Below are 21,342 nucleotides of genomic sequence, written 5' to 3' on the forward strand. Positions count from 1 at the left end.
TCTAAGTTAGATCTTTGAGATGTGACAGATTGGAACATGTTTCAGAAATAGCCATGGGGCTGACTCCTTGTCCTTTCCAGGTGGGTACTGGCAGCTGTCAACACTCATGGGACGGCTGACTACCATGTGCATGTACCTGTGCTAGGCACTGGGTCATTCAGGTAGTTTCTCTTATGGCTTCCATCCCCATGGAACTCATGGACTAAGGTGGGGATAAAACGTGTGTACAGAAATACAACTCTTCAGGATTAGCGAGCAAGAAGTCTCCAGTGGCAACATCCCAGAAGTCTAATGTCATTCCATATTTATACATTTGTTCATTTTTTTCCTTCCTTTATTTATTTACGTTTTTAATTGCAGTATAGTTGATTTACAGTGTTGTGTTAATTTCAGCAAAGTGCTTCAGTTACACACACACACACACACATTATATCTATTCTTTTTCACATTCTTTTCCATTTTAGGTTATTACAAGATATTGAATATAGTTCCCTGTGCCATACAGTAGGTCCTTGTTGGTTATCTATTTTATATATAGTAGTGTATATCTGTTAATTCCAAACTCCTAATTTATCCCCCCCCCCACGTTTCCCCTTTGGTGACCATGTTTGTCTTTTATATCTGTGAGTCTATTTCTGTTTTGTAAATAAGTTCATTTGTATCCTTTTTTTAGATATCACATATAAGCGATATCATATGATATTTGTCTTTCTCTGTCCTACTTCACTTAGTATGATCATCTCTAGGCATATTTGTTCATTCATTCATCCAACAAATACATATTGAGTACGTACCCTGTGCTAGCTGCTGCGCTCTGTCCAGGTGACACAGTGGTGACCAGGAAGGACAGAACCCCTGACCTCATGACACTCATAGTCTATATGTGAACCGTCCAATACAATAATCATTAGCCACATGTGGCTACTTACATTCAAACTTAAATCATTCAAGTTAAATACATTTAGAGATTTAGGTTATCAGTTGCATGAGCCACATTTCAAATGTTGGACAACCACACGTGGCTGGTGGCTACATTACTGGGTGGGACAGTCACACAGTATTTCCATCATCACAGCAGGTTCCGTTGTTCCGAGGTCTGCAAATTATGGCCCACAAGCCATATCTGGCCTACCCCTTGCTTTTGCTATTTTCTTTCAAAATAAAGTTTTATTGGAACACAGTGACACCCGTTGGTTTATTGTTGTCCATGGCTGCTTTCACACTGCAAAGGCAGAGTTGAGTAACTGAGACAGGGACTTCGTGTTCCAAAGAACTGAAAATATTTACTGTCTGGCCCATTACAGAGAAAGTGTGCCAGCCCCTGGTCTAGATGAAAATACAGACCAGAGCAAATACTTACAAAAAGGGAAATGAAGGATAAGTCAGGGACCTATGGAGCGGACAGGATGGGATCTGGCCTAGTCCAGGAAAAGAGAAAGGCCTCCCTAAAGAAGATGATGCTTAAAATAAGATCTGAATAGTCAGTAGGAGTTGATGAGGTGCAGTATTCCCAGCAGGAGGAAGAACCCAAAGAACTGTGGGGAGGGAAGCGGGTAGGGTGGTGGGCTGGCAGGGGTAGTGAGGGGGCAGGCATGGCTGTAGGTCAGTTCTAAAAGGGGAACTCCATCCACTTTGTCCATCATTAGTACTCCAGGGCTTAGAAGGGCATCTGATACGAAGTAGGTATCCAATAAATCTGTGATGAATCAACGGATGAATCAGCGGGGAGGTTGTGCAGAGCTCGTAAACTGAGCTTAGGACCACAGCCTTGATCCTGACAAGGGAAGCCATTGACGAGCTGTAAGCAAATGCCAGTCTAAAAACCTGATCTGATATGTGTTTTCAAAAGGCCCCCTGCAAAGCCATGCATGTGAATGGGTCTTCAGGGAGCCTTGACATACCAATGATTCACAGTGATTCATGGCTGTATGGTCGGTAATTTTGAGAAAGATAAATATCATATGATATCTCTTATATGCAGAATCTTAAAAAAGATTATACAAATGAACTTATTTGCAAAACAGAGCTCACAGACTTAGAGAATGAACTTATGGTTACCGGGGGAAAAAGGGTAGGGGGTGGAGGGATAGATTGGGAGTTTGGGATTGACATATACACACTGCTATATTTAAAATAGATAACCAACAAGGACCTACTGTATAGCACAGGGAACTCTGCTCAATATTCTGTAATAACCTAAGTGGGAATAGAATTTGAAAAAGAATAGATACAAGTATATGTATAACTGAATCACTTTGCTGTACACCTGAAACTAACATACCATTGTTAATCAACTATAATCCAATATAAAATAAAATAAAGTTTCTCTTGTATCCCTTGCAGAAGAATGTTTGATGAAACATACTCGTTCCATTGATCCTGAACTTTTGAACCTATGACCAAAAATCAAAAGGAAAGCGTTTCTTGAGCTGCATGAGAACGAAGCAACACCAGAGACGTGCTCTGCCATGGAAGTGAGGTGTGTACCGTAGCATCTCCTTCCCGCGCCAGGCAGCTGGTGACTCATAGGTGAGTTAAAAAAGGGTGGGGCTCTGGAAGCACACAAAACGTGGCTGGCTGAGCTCAGGGGACTAAACTTGGATTAGAAACAATGGTTTTTCTCTTTGAATCAAATTGAAACAATTTCTTCTTGCACCTTGATGATGCTGAACTACCATCTCTGGACCCCAACCAAAACTTCTCATCCCCTGAACATGGACCAAAGAGTGCCTGCCGTTCAACAACCTGAAGGAGCAGAAAATCCACCTACCCAGAAAGAGAGAAAGTTGCCGAGGATTCCATTGTTCTTCCTTCCCTGTGTGTTTATCAGGATTTGGCTCATGGCTGTACAGACCTATTCTCCTTGCCTCCTTCCCTCCTCTGCCTATCACCCTATAAAACCACTCACAATTTATGCACATCAAGAGCAGCCTAGGTTCATCTTCAACCTATAACCTGACTCATCTTTTGCTTGCCTTTGAAGACAGAATGTGTCCTTAAAGAGATGATGCTTAGTTGAATGTATACAGTTTTTTTGGCTGGAATCTTTGGTGTTCATGGAAGGCAGAGCATATTTGATTTTCCATGAAAACGTTTTGCTTCTTGGGAAAGTAAGCATAATGTCTCCAAACAACCAATTGCCCAAGAGTATGACAACATAACAATTTGTTTCTTTGCTTCCAAAACATCTGATAACATCCATGGTCACAGCTATAATTATCTGATTAACTTTTCTTACGTGGCATATAATGTTGAAAAAAAAAGTAACTTCTCCCAGAGCAGTGCTAGCCTTGACTAATTTTTACCTGTACTCCTGAATCAACCATTTAAAAATTCCAGGCATTTTTTTTTAGCCATCATAATTTATGAGCCTTAAGTAATGGCTGGGTGCAAGGCATGGGTCATCTGATTGGTATAAAGATTGATATTACACTTAAAAAGAGAAAACTGACATTCGTGACCTATTTATTTCAGCCATTGTATCATTTTCCCAGGTCACTATGTGGAGAACTTCTGTATCTTAGTCTGTAGACACCTGATTCAGTGGTTTTGCAAAGAACTGACCGATGGGAAGCCATCAGTCAGATGGGAAGCCATCTAATGCCAGCCCCTTTTGCATAAACTTACAAACCAATCCGTCAAATCTTAACATCGGTTGTGAGATTTTCCCAAGTACCCCTAAGTTATTTGCATGGTTTGGCAAAAGCTGTTATTGCCAAGGGCTCCTTCGGGGTTTGTTTTGGATTCTGTACAATGAAAAGCAGTATTGTGTAGAGGCTCTAGAAACTGGCAGTGGACAGGTGTGTGTCTTGCCCTGGATTGGCCATTTTGAGATATGGGCAAGTGTGCCTCAGTTCTGTTCTCTATTCTATTAAGTGAGAAATGTGCCACTAAGATCTAGAAAATGAGATAACATGCTTCTCTGAGATCTGAGATCATTTCTGCCATGATTATTCCAGTATTTGAGATGATCTGGAGCCTAGTTTCCTTCAGACTATCAGAGTAGGTGACTGGGAAACATGCCATGTTGCAAGACCTAAGAATCCTTAACGCATCATCAATGTCATTGCCTCCGGGAGACTCAGCAAAGGAACCAAGAAATTAATTGACTTGTGCTCCCCTGCTGGGTCTGGAAGCAAGCTTTCAGGATGGCCTGTGTTTGAAAATGAAGTTGAGGCTGTACAAGGGCTCAGAAGAAGGTAATTCTGGGGAGTACACATGCTACATGCCCTGAGGATGTAAAGACAAAGGTCAGTGATTTTTAAAGAAAGATTTATAGGAAGTTGTGCTGTCTGGTGTGCCGTGTAAAATCACTTTGCTGCCTGGCTATGGAAATCTAAGGTAGAAACGAACATTTTACGAGACTTTTAGAATCTTACAGATTTCTAAAAATTACTAAAACTGACTCCCAAATCTGCTCTTCTGAGTAAGTGTAATAACCAAAATAGCACTTTTTCTCTTGCTGTGAATTAATCTGCTGAGGAATAGAGGTGCTGATTTTTTTTTTTTTTTTTACTTCCTATCTGTTCTTGTAAAGGAACAGTTGACAGAGCTGTATGCACTGAGTAAGGGCTTGAAAAATACCTACATATCCAGTCCTTTGAGACATTCCTGAACTTAGAGTTAAAAATGTCTGGGATTCTTGTCCAGCTCTGTCCCCATCATCCTTGTGTCTTTGGTCTCATTATCTTTCTTAGCTCTGTTTTGTTCATCCCAAAATGGGTCAGTAGCACTCAATACTTCACAGCATTGCTGTGAGAGTCCAGCGACACGTTGGATATAAGGATCATTATAGTTGATGCTGAAGGTTAAAGGGGCAAAACATTGGTTGCTTTTTAAAGAAATCATTCTAAGCCATGCATGCGCCACCATATTTACTTCTTACAACGACTCTATTGGTCAGGCACTACTATTATCCTCATCTTCCAGATAAGGAAACTGAGGCACAGAGATTAAGCTGCTTGTCCAAGGTCACAGAGCGACCGATGTGAAGCTGAAATTCAAGCCCAGGCAGTGCGAAGGGGGGGCCCTGCTCCCAACCTCTATATGATGGTTCAGTTTACTAGGACAGTAGGGCAGGAGATGGCAACAATTTATGTGATATTAGGGGTCAGAAAATCCTCCTATTACTTGCCACCCGTGTGGGTGATTATCTGACCTCTTTGAAACTTGGGTCCTTATACGTGAAATTTGAAAACAATAGGTGAGAATTAACAATACTTCAAAAAGCGTAAATACGTGGAGGGACCTTGTGTGTGGCAGCAATCATTAACTGTAATTAATACTGATTTCTCTGACGTGCTTTTCTAAGATAGGCAAAGAAGGAGGCTTTCTCCACGTGGCTCTTATTTTGGGAAATAGGAGAGGTCTTTACATCTTCCATGAGACAAATGCAACTTTGCATCATCAATTTTGAAATTGAAGCTAAAGAATTTGCAATAGCAGATACCACTCTGAGCCATCAAATACTGTAGTCCCTGGCTGTTTGCTTTCACAGGTTGGAGGTTTCAGAAACAAATGCACCTTTCCAGAAAGGGCCTTGGTCTGGGTATCAAGAGACAAGAGTGGGGGAGGGTGCCTCACACTGGTGTGACCTCTGAGACAGTCACTTCGTTTTGTTGAGCCTCATTCCTCCATGTGTAAGAAGACAGGGCATGGTATGGAATTTTAAGAATTTCTACAGTGAGTTCCCTTCCTGCCAGCTGGATTATACTCCAGACAAAAAGGGAAAATGGCTCTTGAACCCATCAGAATTTTAGGTGTACAACAGGGGAGTTTCTCGAGTGAGGTAGCCTCCTGCTGAGTCTTTCATCTCATAGATGAATTTACACTTGATTCAGCTCACGGTTTTATAAAATCTTTGCACAGTCAAAACTACATAATGAAACCTTTCCCAGCAAGAAAAATCGAAAGGTAGTGTAGGTCAAAATTCATTGAATGGAATTATCTGCACATTTTGTCTCAAAAGAAGAAAAAAGAAAGAACGATGGACAAATATTGAAATCTGGTTAATAATTTGCATGTGGAAGGGTTTAGGGGTGAAGTCTATTGATTCTCCAACTTTCTTTGAAATGCACCAAACATATGGTTTGATGGATGAATAGAGGGACTGACAGACAGACAAACGTGTGATGAAACAAATATAGTAAAATGTTAACTGCAGTTTCTAAGTGGTAGGTATATGAGTATTCAGTGTAGAACTCTTTAATTTTTCTGTAAGTTTGCAAATGTTTACAATAAAATGTTTGAGGAAAAGGCTTTTTTTTTTTCTTCTAGTGATAAAGACATAGACCCTGGGGTCAGTCTGCACTAACTAGAGGTTTAATCTTAGACAAACTTACTTAACTTTTCTATGACCAGTTGCCTCATATAAAAAATAGGGATAGTAATAGTATTAAAGTCACAAGGTTGTGGGAATCAAATAAGTTTGTATTTAGAAAGTTCCTAGCATATAGTGTGATGGAAAATTTGTTAAATGAAATTTTAAAAATCATTTCATATACAGGGTCATGAATGGGGAAGCAGGTTATTCTGATTTTTCTTGGACATTCAACCCCGAGAATGCAGAATTTTATTAAAACCAGATGACAGGTCTATATAACTTGAGGTATTAATCATTTTCCTTCTAATCCAGGCATATTTCATCTCCTATTAAGAGGTAGTAGAATCATCAGGATAAATCAATAATATTTAATTTCTATTTTCATCTCCTTCAAAAAGTTCCACCTCCTTAAAGCATATTCCCTGACCCCAAACTTAGAGTATACATAATATCTGGATATCGATATAAAAGCACGTAGTTACCTGGTCACACAAAAATCTAGTGATTTAGTGATTTTTAAAAAGAAGGCAGTGAATAGTAGTCATGTTCTCCAACAAAGGGTGGGAAACCTTTAATTAATATTAGGTAAATTACTAATAAATTAGTAATTAATTAGTGTATTAATTAATAAGAGGTTATACACCTTGAAATCTGCAAGACGCTTGTGTATCATATGAGTGGGGCTTTTCAGTCTTTTAAAGAACCAGGCCTGTGGACAGCAAATGGCAATTGAAATAAACAAAACAAACTGAAATCCGAGTTTTAACAAACACTAGATTAGTAAAAACAGGTGGTCTTTAATCATTGCACAACTATTTTTGAGCACCTATTGTGTACAGGCTCCGGTATATGTTCTGGGGATTTGGCAGTGAGATAGAAATCTCTGCCTGGGTGGAGTTCCCATTCTAGAGCCAGAGGCAGACAATAGATAGGAAATAAATTCGTGTGTGTGTGTGTGTGTGTGTGTGTGTGTAGATGGTGTTAAGTATTAAAGAACCAAGCAAGATCAGGAAAGGGAGTCAGGAAGAAAGTATGTCGCAATTTTTATAGGATTGTGAGTAATATTTGACTTGAAAGAAGGGAGGTGCAGGCACCTGGATTTCTGGGAAGTGCAAATGGGGGAGGATGTGGGAATGTCCTGAGGCGGGAGGATGCAGGGCTGCTGGCTCTAGTGTGGCTGGAACACACTGAGCCCTGGGAAAAAGGAGGTGAGTCAGTGAGGATCAAGCCATGGCTCCTTGTGGTCACTGTAAGACTTTCAGCTTTTACTCGAGGCTAGGATACAAAAGGCCATGAGACGTTTTCACTTACTGGAAAACTCTCTAGAGCCCTCCCTGCTGTAGCAGCTGTCTGAGGCAATCCTGCCCACAGTCCTGGCTGGTCCTTTTTTTCAGCTGGCCCAGCTTGGACATGGTAGTGAGGACACCATCTTGCAGGCGAATCCTCCTGGCTCAGCTGTTCTAGGTCCAGCCAATTGAGGCCCCGGATATCCTGGAACAGGGAAGAGCTGTCTCCACTGAGTCTTTTCTGAATTCCTACCCAGTAGAATCCATGAGCATAACAAAATAGTTGTTGTTTAATGTCATTCTGTTTTGGGATGGGTTGTCATTCTGTAATGAATAACTGGGACACAGGGAAAAGGCATGAGGCTCCCGTAACAATCAAGGTGAGAGACAGTGGTGGCTGAGACCAGAGTGGTTGCTGTGGGGAGGTGAGGAGTGGTCAGATTCTGGATATCCTGAGAAGGTAGGATCATGAATTTGCTGACTCATTGAATACAGAAGGAAAAAGTCATGAACGATACCCAGGTTTTTGGTTTGAGCCACTGGAAGGATAGAGTTGTCATTTACTGAGATGGGAAAGACTATAAAGGAAACACGTTAGGGACAGAGGGAGGGAGTATTGGGGGCTCAGTTTTGGACATGTTAAGCTGGAGATGCCTTTGGTCATCCAAGCAAAAGATCAAGGAAGCAGTTGGAAATGACATATATACATATATATATATATATATATATACACACACACACACCCACACACATACACACAGCTGCACATATATACATGTACATATAGTAATGAGACAAGGTCAGATCATCAGGAGAAATCTGCAGTTAGAAAAGAGAACGGGTACAAGGACTGAGCCTTGGGTCACTCTATTGTTCAAAGATCAAGGAGTTGAGGAAAACCAGGAATAGACACTGTAAAGGAACAGCTGGTGATATAGGAGGGTCATAACTTGGAAGCCAAGAGAGAAAAGGGCTTGAAGGAGGAGGAGTAATTACTTGTGTCAAGTGCTGCTGACAGACCGAGTAAAATGAAGCCACCATTGGATGAGGGAATTTAAGGATTTAAGACTATCATTTATTGAGCACCTATTACATGCCAGGCATTGTACTGAACACTCTTACAATATCAGTAGAGGGGTAAGAGCTGCAGGCAGACTTTAATAGATAATAGTCACTATTTATCAAGTATCTACTACACATGTGATAGTTACTGGGAGTCTTACATACACTCTCTTATCTAATCTTCACCATCGCCTTGTGAGGTATGGATCAGAGCCGTGATGCTACTTCCCCAATGTGGCACAGCTAGTAGGGAGCAAAGCTAGTACTCATACCCATTTCTGCTGATGTCAAAGCTTGTCTTCCTGCTATCATTCTTCCTTAAGTGGTTCCCTGGGAAATCCTGAGGGGTGCTGGGATATGAAAAGCCACCAGGAAAGAAATATCTTCCTGGGGAGTTCATTTATACTCAAGGTTTTCAAGGAGGATATACAAGTAGTTTTATAGTAAAATAAATATTATTAAAATAGTATTATAAAGTGGGGTACAAAATTCTAATATACATTTTTAAGTAAATTAATACCACATGTGGGCTTGTGGTCTGAGTCACTTTGGCTTATGCTTGGTTTTCTCTCCTTGGTAGATCAATTTATGAATCCCTTTACCCTGTCTTCTCTGGAAAGCCTGATTTGTTGGTTTTTCTGAGCAGGGTGTGAGAGCTGAGGTTCTTAACCTGGGGATCTGAGAAAGTCAGGAAACACATGAATCCTCTACATGGAAAATTCTGTAATACAGAAAGTGCCTATCAGCTTCTCAAAGGATTTTTGACTTCCAAAAGGATAAGCTCCACATGGCAGAGAAAGAACAGTCAGGTATAAGTTGTAGTTGACTGGATAATCATAATTTACACATAGCCTTTTCCTGGGCAACTTTTGAAGGCCCAGTTATACCACGTCTAGAGAATAATAATGGTGACCAAGCTATATGAGTGCATTGTCTAACAAAAGGTTTGTGTGTCACTTCCTACAAAGTCTGAGAGATGAAGTTTGAGCAGTGAAATGGTATCAGTTCTATGACATTTTGTCATCTAATATTTGAAATCAGGGTTAGTCAGAGAAATCTAGTACAACTGGTTGGGTCATAATTGTTCCTAAAACTTGCATACTCCAGGATCAAGTATTAATGTAACAACTCAGGAAAATTAAGATGTAAGATACATCTATTGCTTTTAAAAAATATAAAGTAAGTCTAAATTAAGAAGATCCAAATTCCCTGAATCACTCTATTTATGACCTCTTATTTTTCTCATCCTATTTGCCTATAGTTCAGAGATTACAGATTTGTGACTGGTAGCAATGTCTCATTGAACTCTACACTATTGGACATTTGAAGTATTAGATGCCAATACTTAAAAATCAGGATATTCCCTCTCCCTCCCACTCCATCTGGATTTCCAGTTTCTTTTGAAAATCATAAGATCTGTCAACATAGGACCTGCTTTCTCTCATGGTGACAATGAGCTTGGTTCAGGTAAACCCATGCTTACCACTTCCTGTTGTCCACACCAGGCCTTACCAGCCTGCTGGGCATTTGTAATCTTAACCTCTGCTGTAATCAAATGATCTTCAATGTGGCAAAACTTTTGGTTGAAGCAGGATTTAGAGGGAACTGTGATGGATGAAGTACATTGTGGAGAACAATTCTGAATACTTCTCTGAACTATGTTCATAGTGTTTGTTTGTTTCCAAAGGTTTAATCTAAATTGTGAATTACTGGGCCAATGACTTTCTTTCTAATATGGTGGCAACAACTTCTTCTCACATGAATTTACAGGTTGATATGCTTTAGAATTCCAGTAAAACTACATTAGTTCAGGCCAAATGAGACAAGGTGACAATACTTAGTAGAAAGATTAAATCAAGTGTATTTCAAAATAAATGTAGTGGATTTCTTAAGAGTAATTAGGTTAACGTCAATCTACCTCTACTTGTGTTTCTAAAGAGAATCATTTTCTAGGAAACTTTAACCAATAGATAAAATTAATTTATAATTGGCAGATATTAAATATACTTTAAAACACGTATTCATTTAATTAACAAAACATCTGAACCAGAACACATACATGCTTCTTTGCCTGCTCTTTCTTCATAGATAAGGCAACAAGTTACAGACCTCCTCAGACTGAATAGTTACACTTCAGATTTGACAGCATCCAAGTGATTGTGCTTTTGTATAGTTGATATTTGAGTTCATTGTATTTGGTTTTACCAGCCGGACGCTCATCTTAAGCATACAGGCCTTATGCAAAACACAAAATAAAACACAACAAAAGTGTAAAGCTCAGGGAAAGGCATCTTTGCCAAAGATTGATGGCCAAAACAAACTCTTTCCTCAAAATGAAAGCACTGAAAATGGTTGTAATGAGACTGTACAATGATTTTTCTAGGCATTTTAAAGAAATAGAATATACATGTGTTTACATGTTTATTGTTGCTTAGCAAACAACCACCATACTTAAAACAACAATCATTTGTTTGCTTGGGACTTCCCTGGTGGCACAGTGGTTAAGAATCCACCTGCCAATGCAGGGGACACAGGTTCAAGCCCTGGTCTGGGAAGATCCCACATGCCGCGGAGCAACAAAGCCTGAGCACCACAACTACTGAGCCTGCGTTCTAGAGCCCATGAGCCACAACTACTGAGCCTGCATGCCACAACTACTGAAGCCCACGTGCCTAGAGCCCATGCTCCACAGCAAAGAGAAGCCACCTCAATGAGAGGCCCACGCACCACAGCGAAGTGTAGTTCCCACTCCGCCACAGCTAGGGAAAGCCCGCACACCGCAATGAAGACCCAACGCAGCCATAAATAAATAAAGATATTAAAAATAAAAAGTCTGATAAGCAAACCCAGCTTAAAAAAAAAAACAAACAATCATTTGTTTGCTTAAGGATCTGTAATTTGGGCAGAGCCCAGTGGGGACAAGTCATGTATACTCCATGAAGTATAATTGGAACAGATAGACTCCAGGGATGGAGGATCCCCCTTCTAAGAGAGCTGACTCACACAGTTTACAAGCTGGTGCTGCATCTTGCCTAGGCGCACAGCAAGGATACTTGGTTTCTCTCTATTTGGGCTTCTCTTGAGCTGCTTGGGCTTCCTTCAAATGTGGTGGCTGGGTTCCAAGAGTGAGTGTTCTACGAGGACTGGGTTCAAACTTCAAGGTTTTTGGTAAAGACTCAGTTTGTTTAAGGTCCTCAAAGCAAAATGGACTAAAACCAGTGATTAAGGATCATGATAGTAAAGACAACTTCATCTATATCACAGAGGGGAAAACAGGCCTTTGTCTGCCCTACGGCACTAAGAACTCAGCAGGGTTTCTTCTTTCTGGAACATACTTTTTAAGCCATAATTGAGGCTCTCAGTGGGAACCAATTTCAACTAAGTAACACCTAAATATATCTGAGCAAATAGGTTCTGGATGGTCCTTCCTTCAGAAAGAGCTGTTGGAAAAGGCAGTAGCCTCCCTGATATTTCCTGCTGCTCTTAGGGAAGCTTCAGTGTCCAAAGACATTCACAGTCTTGTAGGAGCACTTAGTAATGAACCTTTAGGATCCTGGCTCTCGTCCTTAGGAATGGTTGTAACCATTTAGCTAAGTCTCTAACCTCAGACACTAGAAGGTGGTTACAAAACCAAGATAAAGTAGAGAGAGAGAGAGAGAGAGAGAGAGAGAGAGAGAGAGAGAGAATGGCTTTGAGGGCATCTCTATCCAAATGAGAGCCTTCAGGGTCAGAATGGTCCAGAGGGTGAGAAGGCCAGTGGCCAGTGTTACAGCCATTTTAGGGGCAAAGAGTGTCTTGAGTGGTAGTGGTCTGATTCGATACAGCGACGAATAGATGGTGGGTATTAGTATGATTGCCCTCGTGCAAAGAATGAGAGTTGAGTATTTTCTCTTCACATTATACTCATCTAGGAGAGGCCAGACCTGAGGTTTTAGGTAGACAATTCCAAGGCTAGGGCAATGCCTTTTGTTAAGAGGGGAACCTATTTGGGGGACCACAGCCTGTTCACACACAACCCGGGCTCCAGAGTGCCCTCCCCCCACACCTCTTTCATTCCACTGGACACACAAATTTCCTTCACTGAATGGTGGGCTGGCCCCCAGCCAGCCCCACCTGTCCTGTGATCTTAGAACAACCTCACTGCCCAACCTCCCCACCCCCGACCCCGGTTCTCCCGCACAGGTTCCTTGCCCAGCTTCTCATTTTGCAACGGTGAAGCTGCCTGTTTGGCTATGCTAACCTGCTCCCAAGCAGGTGAACTCACCCCTGCTGCTCAGAACAGAGGACCTGGGCATCCAATGGGAAGCTGGCAATGGCCTGCCTGTTCGTAAGCAGCTTGCAGACCCGGCTCCCTCTTTGAATGAGCTGACAACATTTCTTGGGTTCTTCCCCTTCCTCAGTACATTCCCCTCAAACATTCTGTCAGAGCAGGAGCCAAAAATTTTACAAAAAGTATCACATGGGAAAACAATTCAAAGTCTGTTTGGTTCCTGTGTGCAGCCTGTAACAATAAGCTGCACTTTCTGAAGTGTCTTAAAAAGGAATGCTTGTGATGTCAAGTTTCAAAGAAAGACTTTGGCCCCGAATCAAGCTGTAAGCTAAGACAAGGCCCCACCAAACACCAAAAAGAAGTCCCCTTTTAATCCGAGAGGCACTCCTCACGTACCAGGGGAAAACCTACTCCACGTAATCTCAGCAGCGTTTACTTTCACTTCCTCTTTTTTGCCCCTATGAAGTTTGATGCACGCAGTCTGCTGTGATTTCTTGATAGACTGAAATTTAGCTGGAGAGTTTTAGCCTTCACAACTGTTTTCTCCAAAATGCTTGAGAGAAAACAAAAGTCTAGCAGGGACGTTTTTATGTTAAGGGTTTAAGGCTCTTGGATCTACGTGTGTCCTCTCTTGTACAGAGAAGAAATTCCCTCCTTAACCCATGTCCAAACTTTTTAGTAGCCAAGCATATGAAATTAGCTGAAGCAAGGAGTCAAAACACAGAAAACACTTCCTGCCAAGAACTTTCAGCTAGGACAGCTTCAAACAGCTTTACAACAAATATTGAAATGTTCAGGTCATTCAGAGTAAGGGGGAGGATTGCCGCTTACCTGGGCTTCTTTCACCATCCCGTTCTTTGTGCAGTTTTTTCTGTGACAGTGGTCACTCTGATTGTGAAGTGTTCCATTGCAAATAGCACCACCTCCAGGATCAACCATTTGTGTGAAATTGATGGAAGTGGCAGATTTTCCTTCAGAGGCTCTTGGCAAGCTTGACTTTTGAAGCTGGTGAGGGAATGGGGTAAAGCACTTCAGACTGAGTGCTTGAAGGAATCCTACCAATCAGGCTTTTCCAGAAGAAGAGCAACAGCCTATCTTTTGGGAAGATCTTTGAAGCTAAAAACAAATGATTACCTTTACACTCTTGAAATCAGAATGTGGCCTCCATGGTAACAGAACTGCTCCTGAAACTACAAAGGAGATTGCCAGCTCCTTGCCTGGACTGAGGCAACCAGGAGGCTGCAAAGCCAGTGGCAAACTGTGAGGAGGCCAGCAGGGAGGTGGAGAATCTTTTAAAGACACACACACACACACACACACACACACACACACACGCCACTGTACACTCCCCAGGTGTCTCCTACGGAGGACAGTGAGTGCCAAATAGACGTCTATCCCCTTCTCACCTCCCTCCTGCATCTAATTACATTTTTGTTTGTAAACCAAGGTCAAAGTCAACATTTCTTTTTGTGGTAAAATAACATTCAGAAGTGGTTGCCAGGGGCCACAGGGAGGAGAGATAGGAAGCTACTGTTTAATGGGTACAAGTTTCTGTTGGAGAAGATGGGAAAAGTTGGGGCGATGGATGGTAGTGATGATTGCCATGTGAATGCCACTGAACTATACACTTCAAAATGGTTAAAATGGTAAATTTTATGTAATGTATATTTTACCATAATACAAAAATGGCAAAAAGACAATTCAGAACCCACCTTATGTTAAAACCAGTGACATCAGGACTTCCCTCGTGGCTCAGTGGTTAGGAATCCACTTGCCAGTGCAGGGGACACGGGTTTGAGCCTCGGTCTGGGAAGATCCCACATGCCGTGGAGCAACTAAGCCCGTGTACCATAACTACTGAAGCCCGCGTGCCTAGAGCCCGTGCTCTGCAACAAGAGAAGCCACCGCAATAAGAAGCCCGTGTACTGCAACAAAGACCCAACGCAGCCAAAAATAAAATAAATTAACTAATTAAAAAAAAGTTCTTGGTGAAAATGAAAAAACAAAACAAAACAAAAAACCCCAGTGACATCAATGAGAGGTACTGATTCATCCAGAATTCCGGTAAGACAGAAGTCTGGGAGACAGGATATTTGGTTTCTCATTATAGCTGCATCACCTTGATCATGTGACCTTGGGAAAGCAATTTTTCTCTCTTTTTGCCTCAGTTTCTCCAGCTATAAGATGAGATAAAACATTTTTTGTGGGCTAACGTCTGATGAAGTAGTTTGTTACAGACATAGGTGTTGTGAGGTAGCATCCCAGTCCTGACACCTCTGGTTTACTCATCAACTCCTATTCTCTCAATGCACCAGTCACCAGAGAGGTCTGTTTTTTCCTCTCACCATCTAAAGGCATTGTGGTGACATGGTTGGTTGGACAGTGTCAATCATTTACAGCCTGTTGAATCCTTGCCCTCATGGTTCTCCTGAATGTAGGCTTCTTTAACATCAGACACTCAGAAAAGAAACCCATTTATTGGGTCAGTAGGCACAAACAAACAAGAAACACAACAAAAAGACAGACATAGTCCTGTTGTCAGAGCCTCATTTCCTGGTTCTTGGTTCTCTTGGGCAGGGTTTGTTTCCCCTCTAGGAAGATGTGGCAAACAGAGGAAGTGATCATAATGCCTCTCCCAAGCATGATTAGCCTGTGAAGGTGTCCTTTTCCCCCATCCCACAGAGACCTAGAGGAATAAAATAAGGTCTTGGACCAAATGATGGAATAAATACCAAGTGTGCCCTCCCTTTCATGTCTCAAGATGAGAATCTTTATTGTATTTCTCCCAACCTTTGTCATCAGAGCAGAACTTGTCTCTTCAGTGGCCATTACAGTAGGATTTGGGAGTTGAACCTGTGTTGGCTTATTTCCTTCTAGACTTAACACAAAAAAGAGAAGAAACGGGAAGAGGGGGCACTGATAACTGCCGGCGTGACTGCCTCCATTTAGAAAGACACACTGAAGACATGGTGTTATTTTGACTGAGCTCTACTGACCCGTACAAAGTTATTTTTTGAATAAGGATTTTGAGATAAAACTTATGAACCTTATATGCTTCCTCCCCTTCTCCTTTTTTCCCCCTCTTCTTCCCTCATCACTATCCTCTTTTGAATTTCCTTTCATCCTTCTTACTCCTCTTCATCTTATTCTTCTCATTATTCTTTATCTTTTTTTTTTTTTACAAGGGGGCAAAAACCACAAATAAAGAAAACATGTCAAGGGGAGGGGAGATGGATAAATTAGGAGTTTGGGATTAAAATATACACACTACTATATACAAAATAGTTAACCAACAAGGACCTACTCTATAGCACAGGGAACTATAGTCAATATCTTGCAATTACCTATAATGGAAGGTAATGTAAAAAAGAATATGTATATTTATATATACATGTATAACTGAATGACTTTGCTGTACACCTAAAACTAACACAACATTGTAAATCAACTGTATTTTGATAAATTTTTTTTAAGAAAGGAATGAAAGCATGTCAAAATGCTGAAATCTTCTTCTTTTTTTTCCATTCCTAATCTCAATTGCCAAATTTAGGTAACCATACGTTAACCTTCAGGGAGTATCTACTACATGTTCTCACTTTTGAAACTTGTCTGCTTGCCATATTGGAATATGTGAATTTCTGTGTGCACAGGATCACCCTAACACTCCAACCATCGGCTATCAGGTACCGTGGATGTGTACAATCAGTGTGCCTGTTGTTTCATATCACCTCCAGTCAAAATAAGTGTGGAGGTCTGTTTGAGTGAGTGGTGGCTTTCAGTTTTAAGATATCAATTGCTATTGGTCTGAATGTTTGTATCCCCCCAACATTCACATGTTGAAATCCTGACTCACAAAGGTAAAGCTATTAGGTGCTGAGGCTTTTGGGAGGCCCCTTATAAGAGGCCCAAGAAGCTCCTTTGGTCCTTCAGCCATCTGGGGTTACCTCGGAAAGGTGGCTGCTTAGGATGCAAACCCTCACCAAATTTTCTAGTGCCTTGATCTCGGACTTCTCAGCCTCCAGAACCGTGAGAAATAAATTTCTGTTGTTTAACAGCTACTTAGTTCATGGTATTTTGTTACAGCAGCCCGAGTAGGCTAAGAACACAATCAACACTAAAACACAAACTAAATATCAAGTATGATTCTGTGTCTCTGAATAACTAAATGTATTTCAGATCAACCAGTAAACTCAACAGACGTTTGAATAACTACTATATATTAGGCTGTCTGCTCAGCCCTTTTACACAACAATGAAAAAGACTGTTGCAACCTCCACCCTCACAGGACCAACAGCAGCACCTGCATATCTTCTACTTAAGAGATGTCTTAATTGAAGCAGCACTATTTGCAATAGCCAGGACATGGAAGCAACCTAAGTGTCCATCAACAGATGAATGGATAAAGAAGATGTGCCACATATATACAATGGAATATTACTCAGCCATAAAAAAAATGAAATTGAGTTATTTGTAGAGAGGTGGATGGACCTAGAGTCTGTCATACAGAGTGAAGTAAGTCAGAAAGAGAAAAACAAATACTGTATGCTAACACATATATATGGAATCTAAAAAAAAAAAAAAAAAGTTTCTGAAGAACCTAGGGGGCAGGACAGGAATAAAGGTGCAGATGTAGAGAGTGGACTTGAGGGCACAGGGAGGAGGAAGGGTAAGCTGGGACGAAGTGAGAGAGTAGCATTGACATATATATATACTACCAAATGTAAAATAGATAGCTAGTGGGAAGCAGCTGCACTGCACAGGGAGATCAGCTTGGTGCTATGTGACCACCTAGAGGTGTGGAATAGGGAGGGTAGGAGGGAGGCTCAAGAGGGAGGGGATATGGGGATATACGTATACATATAGCTGATTCACTTTGTTATACAGCAGAAACTAACACAACATCGTAAAGCAAGTATACGCCAATGAAGATGTCAAAAATAAATAAATAAACCTGCCCATTAGTGTATTAGAGGCAAAGATCTAATTAGTTAATGATGACCTTGTGGTATTTCCTGAAGGGATGTTTTTTCTTGCCTAGATACCAGCTTCTAGGGGTAGACAAGAAAGGGGTGCTCAGAGGCTTGATAATATGTTCTGAAAAAGCTCTGGGAACAACTTAGAGATGGAAAGTTAGCAGAAAATGGAGGGAACAAACAAAGCAAATGGTCAGAATTATACAATGTATAGTAATCCATTAATTCTCAGTGATTCAATCTTTACTCATATAATAGAGGGTGATGCTGATGCAAAAACTAAAGTTCCAACAAGTTAGGTGACTTTTCCAAAGCCACATGATTATGTGACAGAAGTATGTTTTGAATCTAGAATTTCTGGGTCCAGAGCAAGTCCTAGATATGATATCTCTCTTTCAGCTGTTATCTTGAAAATCATCAACCACCAAGAAGAAAAGAAAAACAGAAACTGTTATGATTTGGGAAATTTCATTGAATTGGCCAAATAATAAAAAATATTTTATTTTGCGTTCCTGATCCAGTAAAATCCTGTGATTTATTAAAAAGATGTAATGACATCACAATATCTACTGGAATTTGATACTCTGGGATTCCTCTACAAGGAAGTACATTTCTCAAAGAATTCAGTCTGGAAAAATTACCAGTGTAGAGAAAATTCAGTTGCAAAGCTTTTCTTATCCATAGTTTGTAAACACCATGACAGAAGGAGGCTAGATACCAACATTACAGATGTCAGATATTAGTCTTTTTTTTTTTCTATCAAGACATTCGCTAATAGGATGGCAATGTTATTTTAAGTTAGAAAAAAACACAAACCAGTTATTGATTACTACCCCAATGTCTGCAACAGTGGGATAATTCTGCTTTTCTTCATGGAATAATTCTCCAGGGACAAGTGTCACCCAAGCCCTTATAGTAGCAATTGCCTTCAGAATGTCCCTTATCAAAGAACAGGCAGCTTCTCCTACCAGTGGATGTCCCAACTCCTTGCTTATGAAACCAAACATCTATTAAAGAAACCCGAAAACCTTCAGGGCTCAGACTCTCTCAAAACATAGACTTGGTACTTCTAAGAAGTACTTGAAAGCCAATATTATAATTCTAGATACTTGGGGATGAGCTTCTCAAAGTCACTGTATTTTGGAGGCGGGGGACAGCTACCCAATTTTGTTAACCCCTCAAGCATTTTTATTTCTGTCAACATGGTTTTCTTTTTTTCCATAGGGGATTCTTTGTATAAAGGCAATGAGGACTTACCTACTAGGTTTTCTTTTTTTCTTTGAATTTTATTTATTTATTTTTATACAGCAGTTCTTATTAGTTATCTATTTTATACATATTAGTGTATATATGTCAATCCCAATCTAACAATTCATCCCACCCCCCAACCCCCCTTTCCCTCATTGGTGTCCATACATTTGTTTTTCTACATCTGTGTCTCTATTTCTGCCTTTAGAACCTGATCATCTGTACCATTTTACTAGATTCCACATATATGCATTAATATATGATACTTCTTTTCCTCTTTCTGACTTACTTCACTCTATATGACAGTCTCTAGGCCCACCCACATCTCTACAAATGACCCAATTTCACACTTTTAAAAAATTTTTTTTGTGATATGCGGGCCTCTCACTGCCGTGGCCACTCCCATTGCAGAGCACAGACTCCAGACGCGCAGGCTCAGCGGCCGTGGCTCACGGGCCCAGCCACTCTGTGGCATGTGGGATCTTCCCGGACCGGGGCACGAACCCGTGTCCCCTGCATCAGCAGGCGGATTCTCAACCACTGCACCACCAGGGAAACCCTGCCAATTTCACACCTTTTTATGGCTGAGTAATATTCCATTGTATATATGTACCACATCTTCTTTATCCATTTGTCTGTCGATGGGCATTTAGGTTGCTTCCATGACCTGGCTATTGTAAATAGTGCTGCAATGAATATTGGGGTGCATATGCCTTTTTGAATTATGGTTTCCTCTGGGTATAGGCCCAGTAGTGGGATTGCTGGGTCATATGGTAATTCTATTTTTAGTTTTTTAAGGAACCTCCATACTGTTCTCCATAGTGGTTACATCAATTTACATTCCCACCAACAGTGCAAGAGGGTTCCCTTTTCTCCACACCCTCTCCAGCATTTGTTGTTTGTAGATTTTCTGATGATGCCCATTCTAACTGGTGTGAGGTGATACCTCATTGTAGTTTTGATTTGCATTTCTCTAATAATTAGTGATGTTGAGCAGATTTTCATGTGCTTCTTGGCCATCTGTATGTCTTCTTTGGAGAAATGTCTATTTAGATCTTCTGCTCATTTTTTGATTGGGTTGTTTGTTTATTTAATATTTAGCTGCATGAGCTGTTTATATATCTTGGAGATTAATCCTTTGTCCGTTGATTCATTTGTAAATATTTTCTCCCATTCTGAGGGTTGCCTTTTCATCTTGTATAGCTTCCTTTGCTGTGCAAAAGCTTTTAAGTTTCATTAGGTCCCATTTGTTTATTTTTGGTTTTATTTCCATTACTCTAGGAGATGCGTCAGAAAAGATCTTGCTGTGATTTATGTCAAAGAGTGTTCTTCCTATGTTTTCCTCTAAGAGTTTTATAGTGTCTGGTTTTACATTTAGGTCTTTAATCCATTTTGAGTTTATTTTTGTGTATGGTGTTAGGGAGTGTTCTAATTTCATTCTTTTACATGTAGCTGTCCAGTTTTCCCAGCACCACTTATGGAAGAGACTGTCTTTTCTCCATGGTATATCCTTGCCTCCTGTGTCATAGATTAGTTGACCATAGGTGGATGGGTTTATCTCTGGGCTTTCTATCCTGTTCCATTGATCTATATTTCTGTTTTTGTGCCAGTATCACATTGTCTTGATTACTGTAGCTTTGTAGTATAGTCTGAAGTCAGGGAGTCTGATTCCTCCAGCTCCGTATTTTTCCCTCAAGACTGCTTTGGCTATTCGGGGTCTTTTGTGCCACAATACAAATTTTAAGAGTTTTTGTTCTAGATCTGTAAAAAATGCCATTGGTAATTTGATAGGGATTGCATTGAATCTCTAGATTGCTTTGGTTAGTATAGTCATTTTCACAATATTGATTCTTCCAATCCAAGAACATGGTATATCTCTCCATCAGTTTGTGTCATCTTTGATTTCTTTCATCAGTGTCTTATAGTTTTCTGAGTACAGGTCTTTTACCTCCTTAGGTAGGTTTATTCCTAGGTATTGGGGATTGTGTCCATAATATCTCTTTCTGAACTTTCATTGTTAGTGTATAGGAATGCATGAGATTTCTGTGCATTAATTTTGTATCCTGCAACTTTACAAAATTCATTGATTAGCTGTAGTAATTTTCTGGTGTCATCTTTAGGATTATCATGTCATCCGCAAACAATGACAGCTTTACTTCTCCTTTTCCAACTTGTATTCCT

At 40.6% G+C, this 21,342-nt stretch overlaps 1 protein-coding gene across 12 annotated transcripts in view; it reads right to left on the reverse strand.

The window, feature by feature from the left end:
• The window catches only part of SPTLC3 (serine palmitoyltransferase long chain base subunit 3), a 131,020-nt gene extending 116,809 nt beyond the window's left edge, over positions 1 to 14,211 (reverse strand). For 10 of the 12 annotated variants that reach the window (XM_089896563.1, XM_089896561.1, XM_089896564.1 and 7 more), the window contains exons 1-2: positions 14,075 to 14,211; positions 13,772 to 13,945 (exon numbers count right to left, since the gene is read on the reverse strand). In XM_089896563.1, coding sequence (XP_089752689.1) covers positions 13,772 to 13,879 — 108 coding nt within the window. In that variant the 5' untranslated portion in view covers positions 13,880 to 13,945; positions 14,075 to 14,211. Of the gene's footprint in view, positions 1 to 13,771 lie in introns of all 12 variants that reach the window. The other 2 variants (XM_030763574.2, XM_089896570.1) reach the window with 2 other exon arrangements.
• Positions 14,212 to 21,342: the final 7,131 nt, after the last annotated feature.

The sequence above is a fragment of the Delphinapterus leucas genome, chromosome 15, assembly GCF_059928025.1.
Source record: "Delphinapterus leucas isolate spDelLeu-1000000601 "Yukka" chromosome 15, BTC_Dleu_Yukka2, whole genome shotgun sequence".
Taxonomy (NCBI): domain Eukaryota; kingdom Metazoa; phylum Chordata; class Mammalia; order Artiodactyla; family Monodontidae; genus Delphinapterus; species Delphinapterus leucas.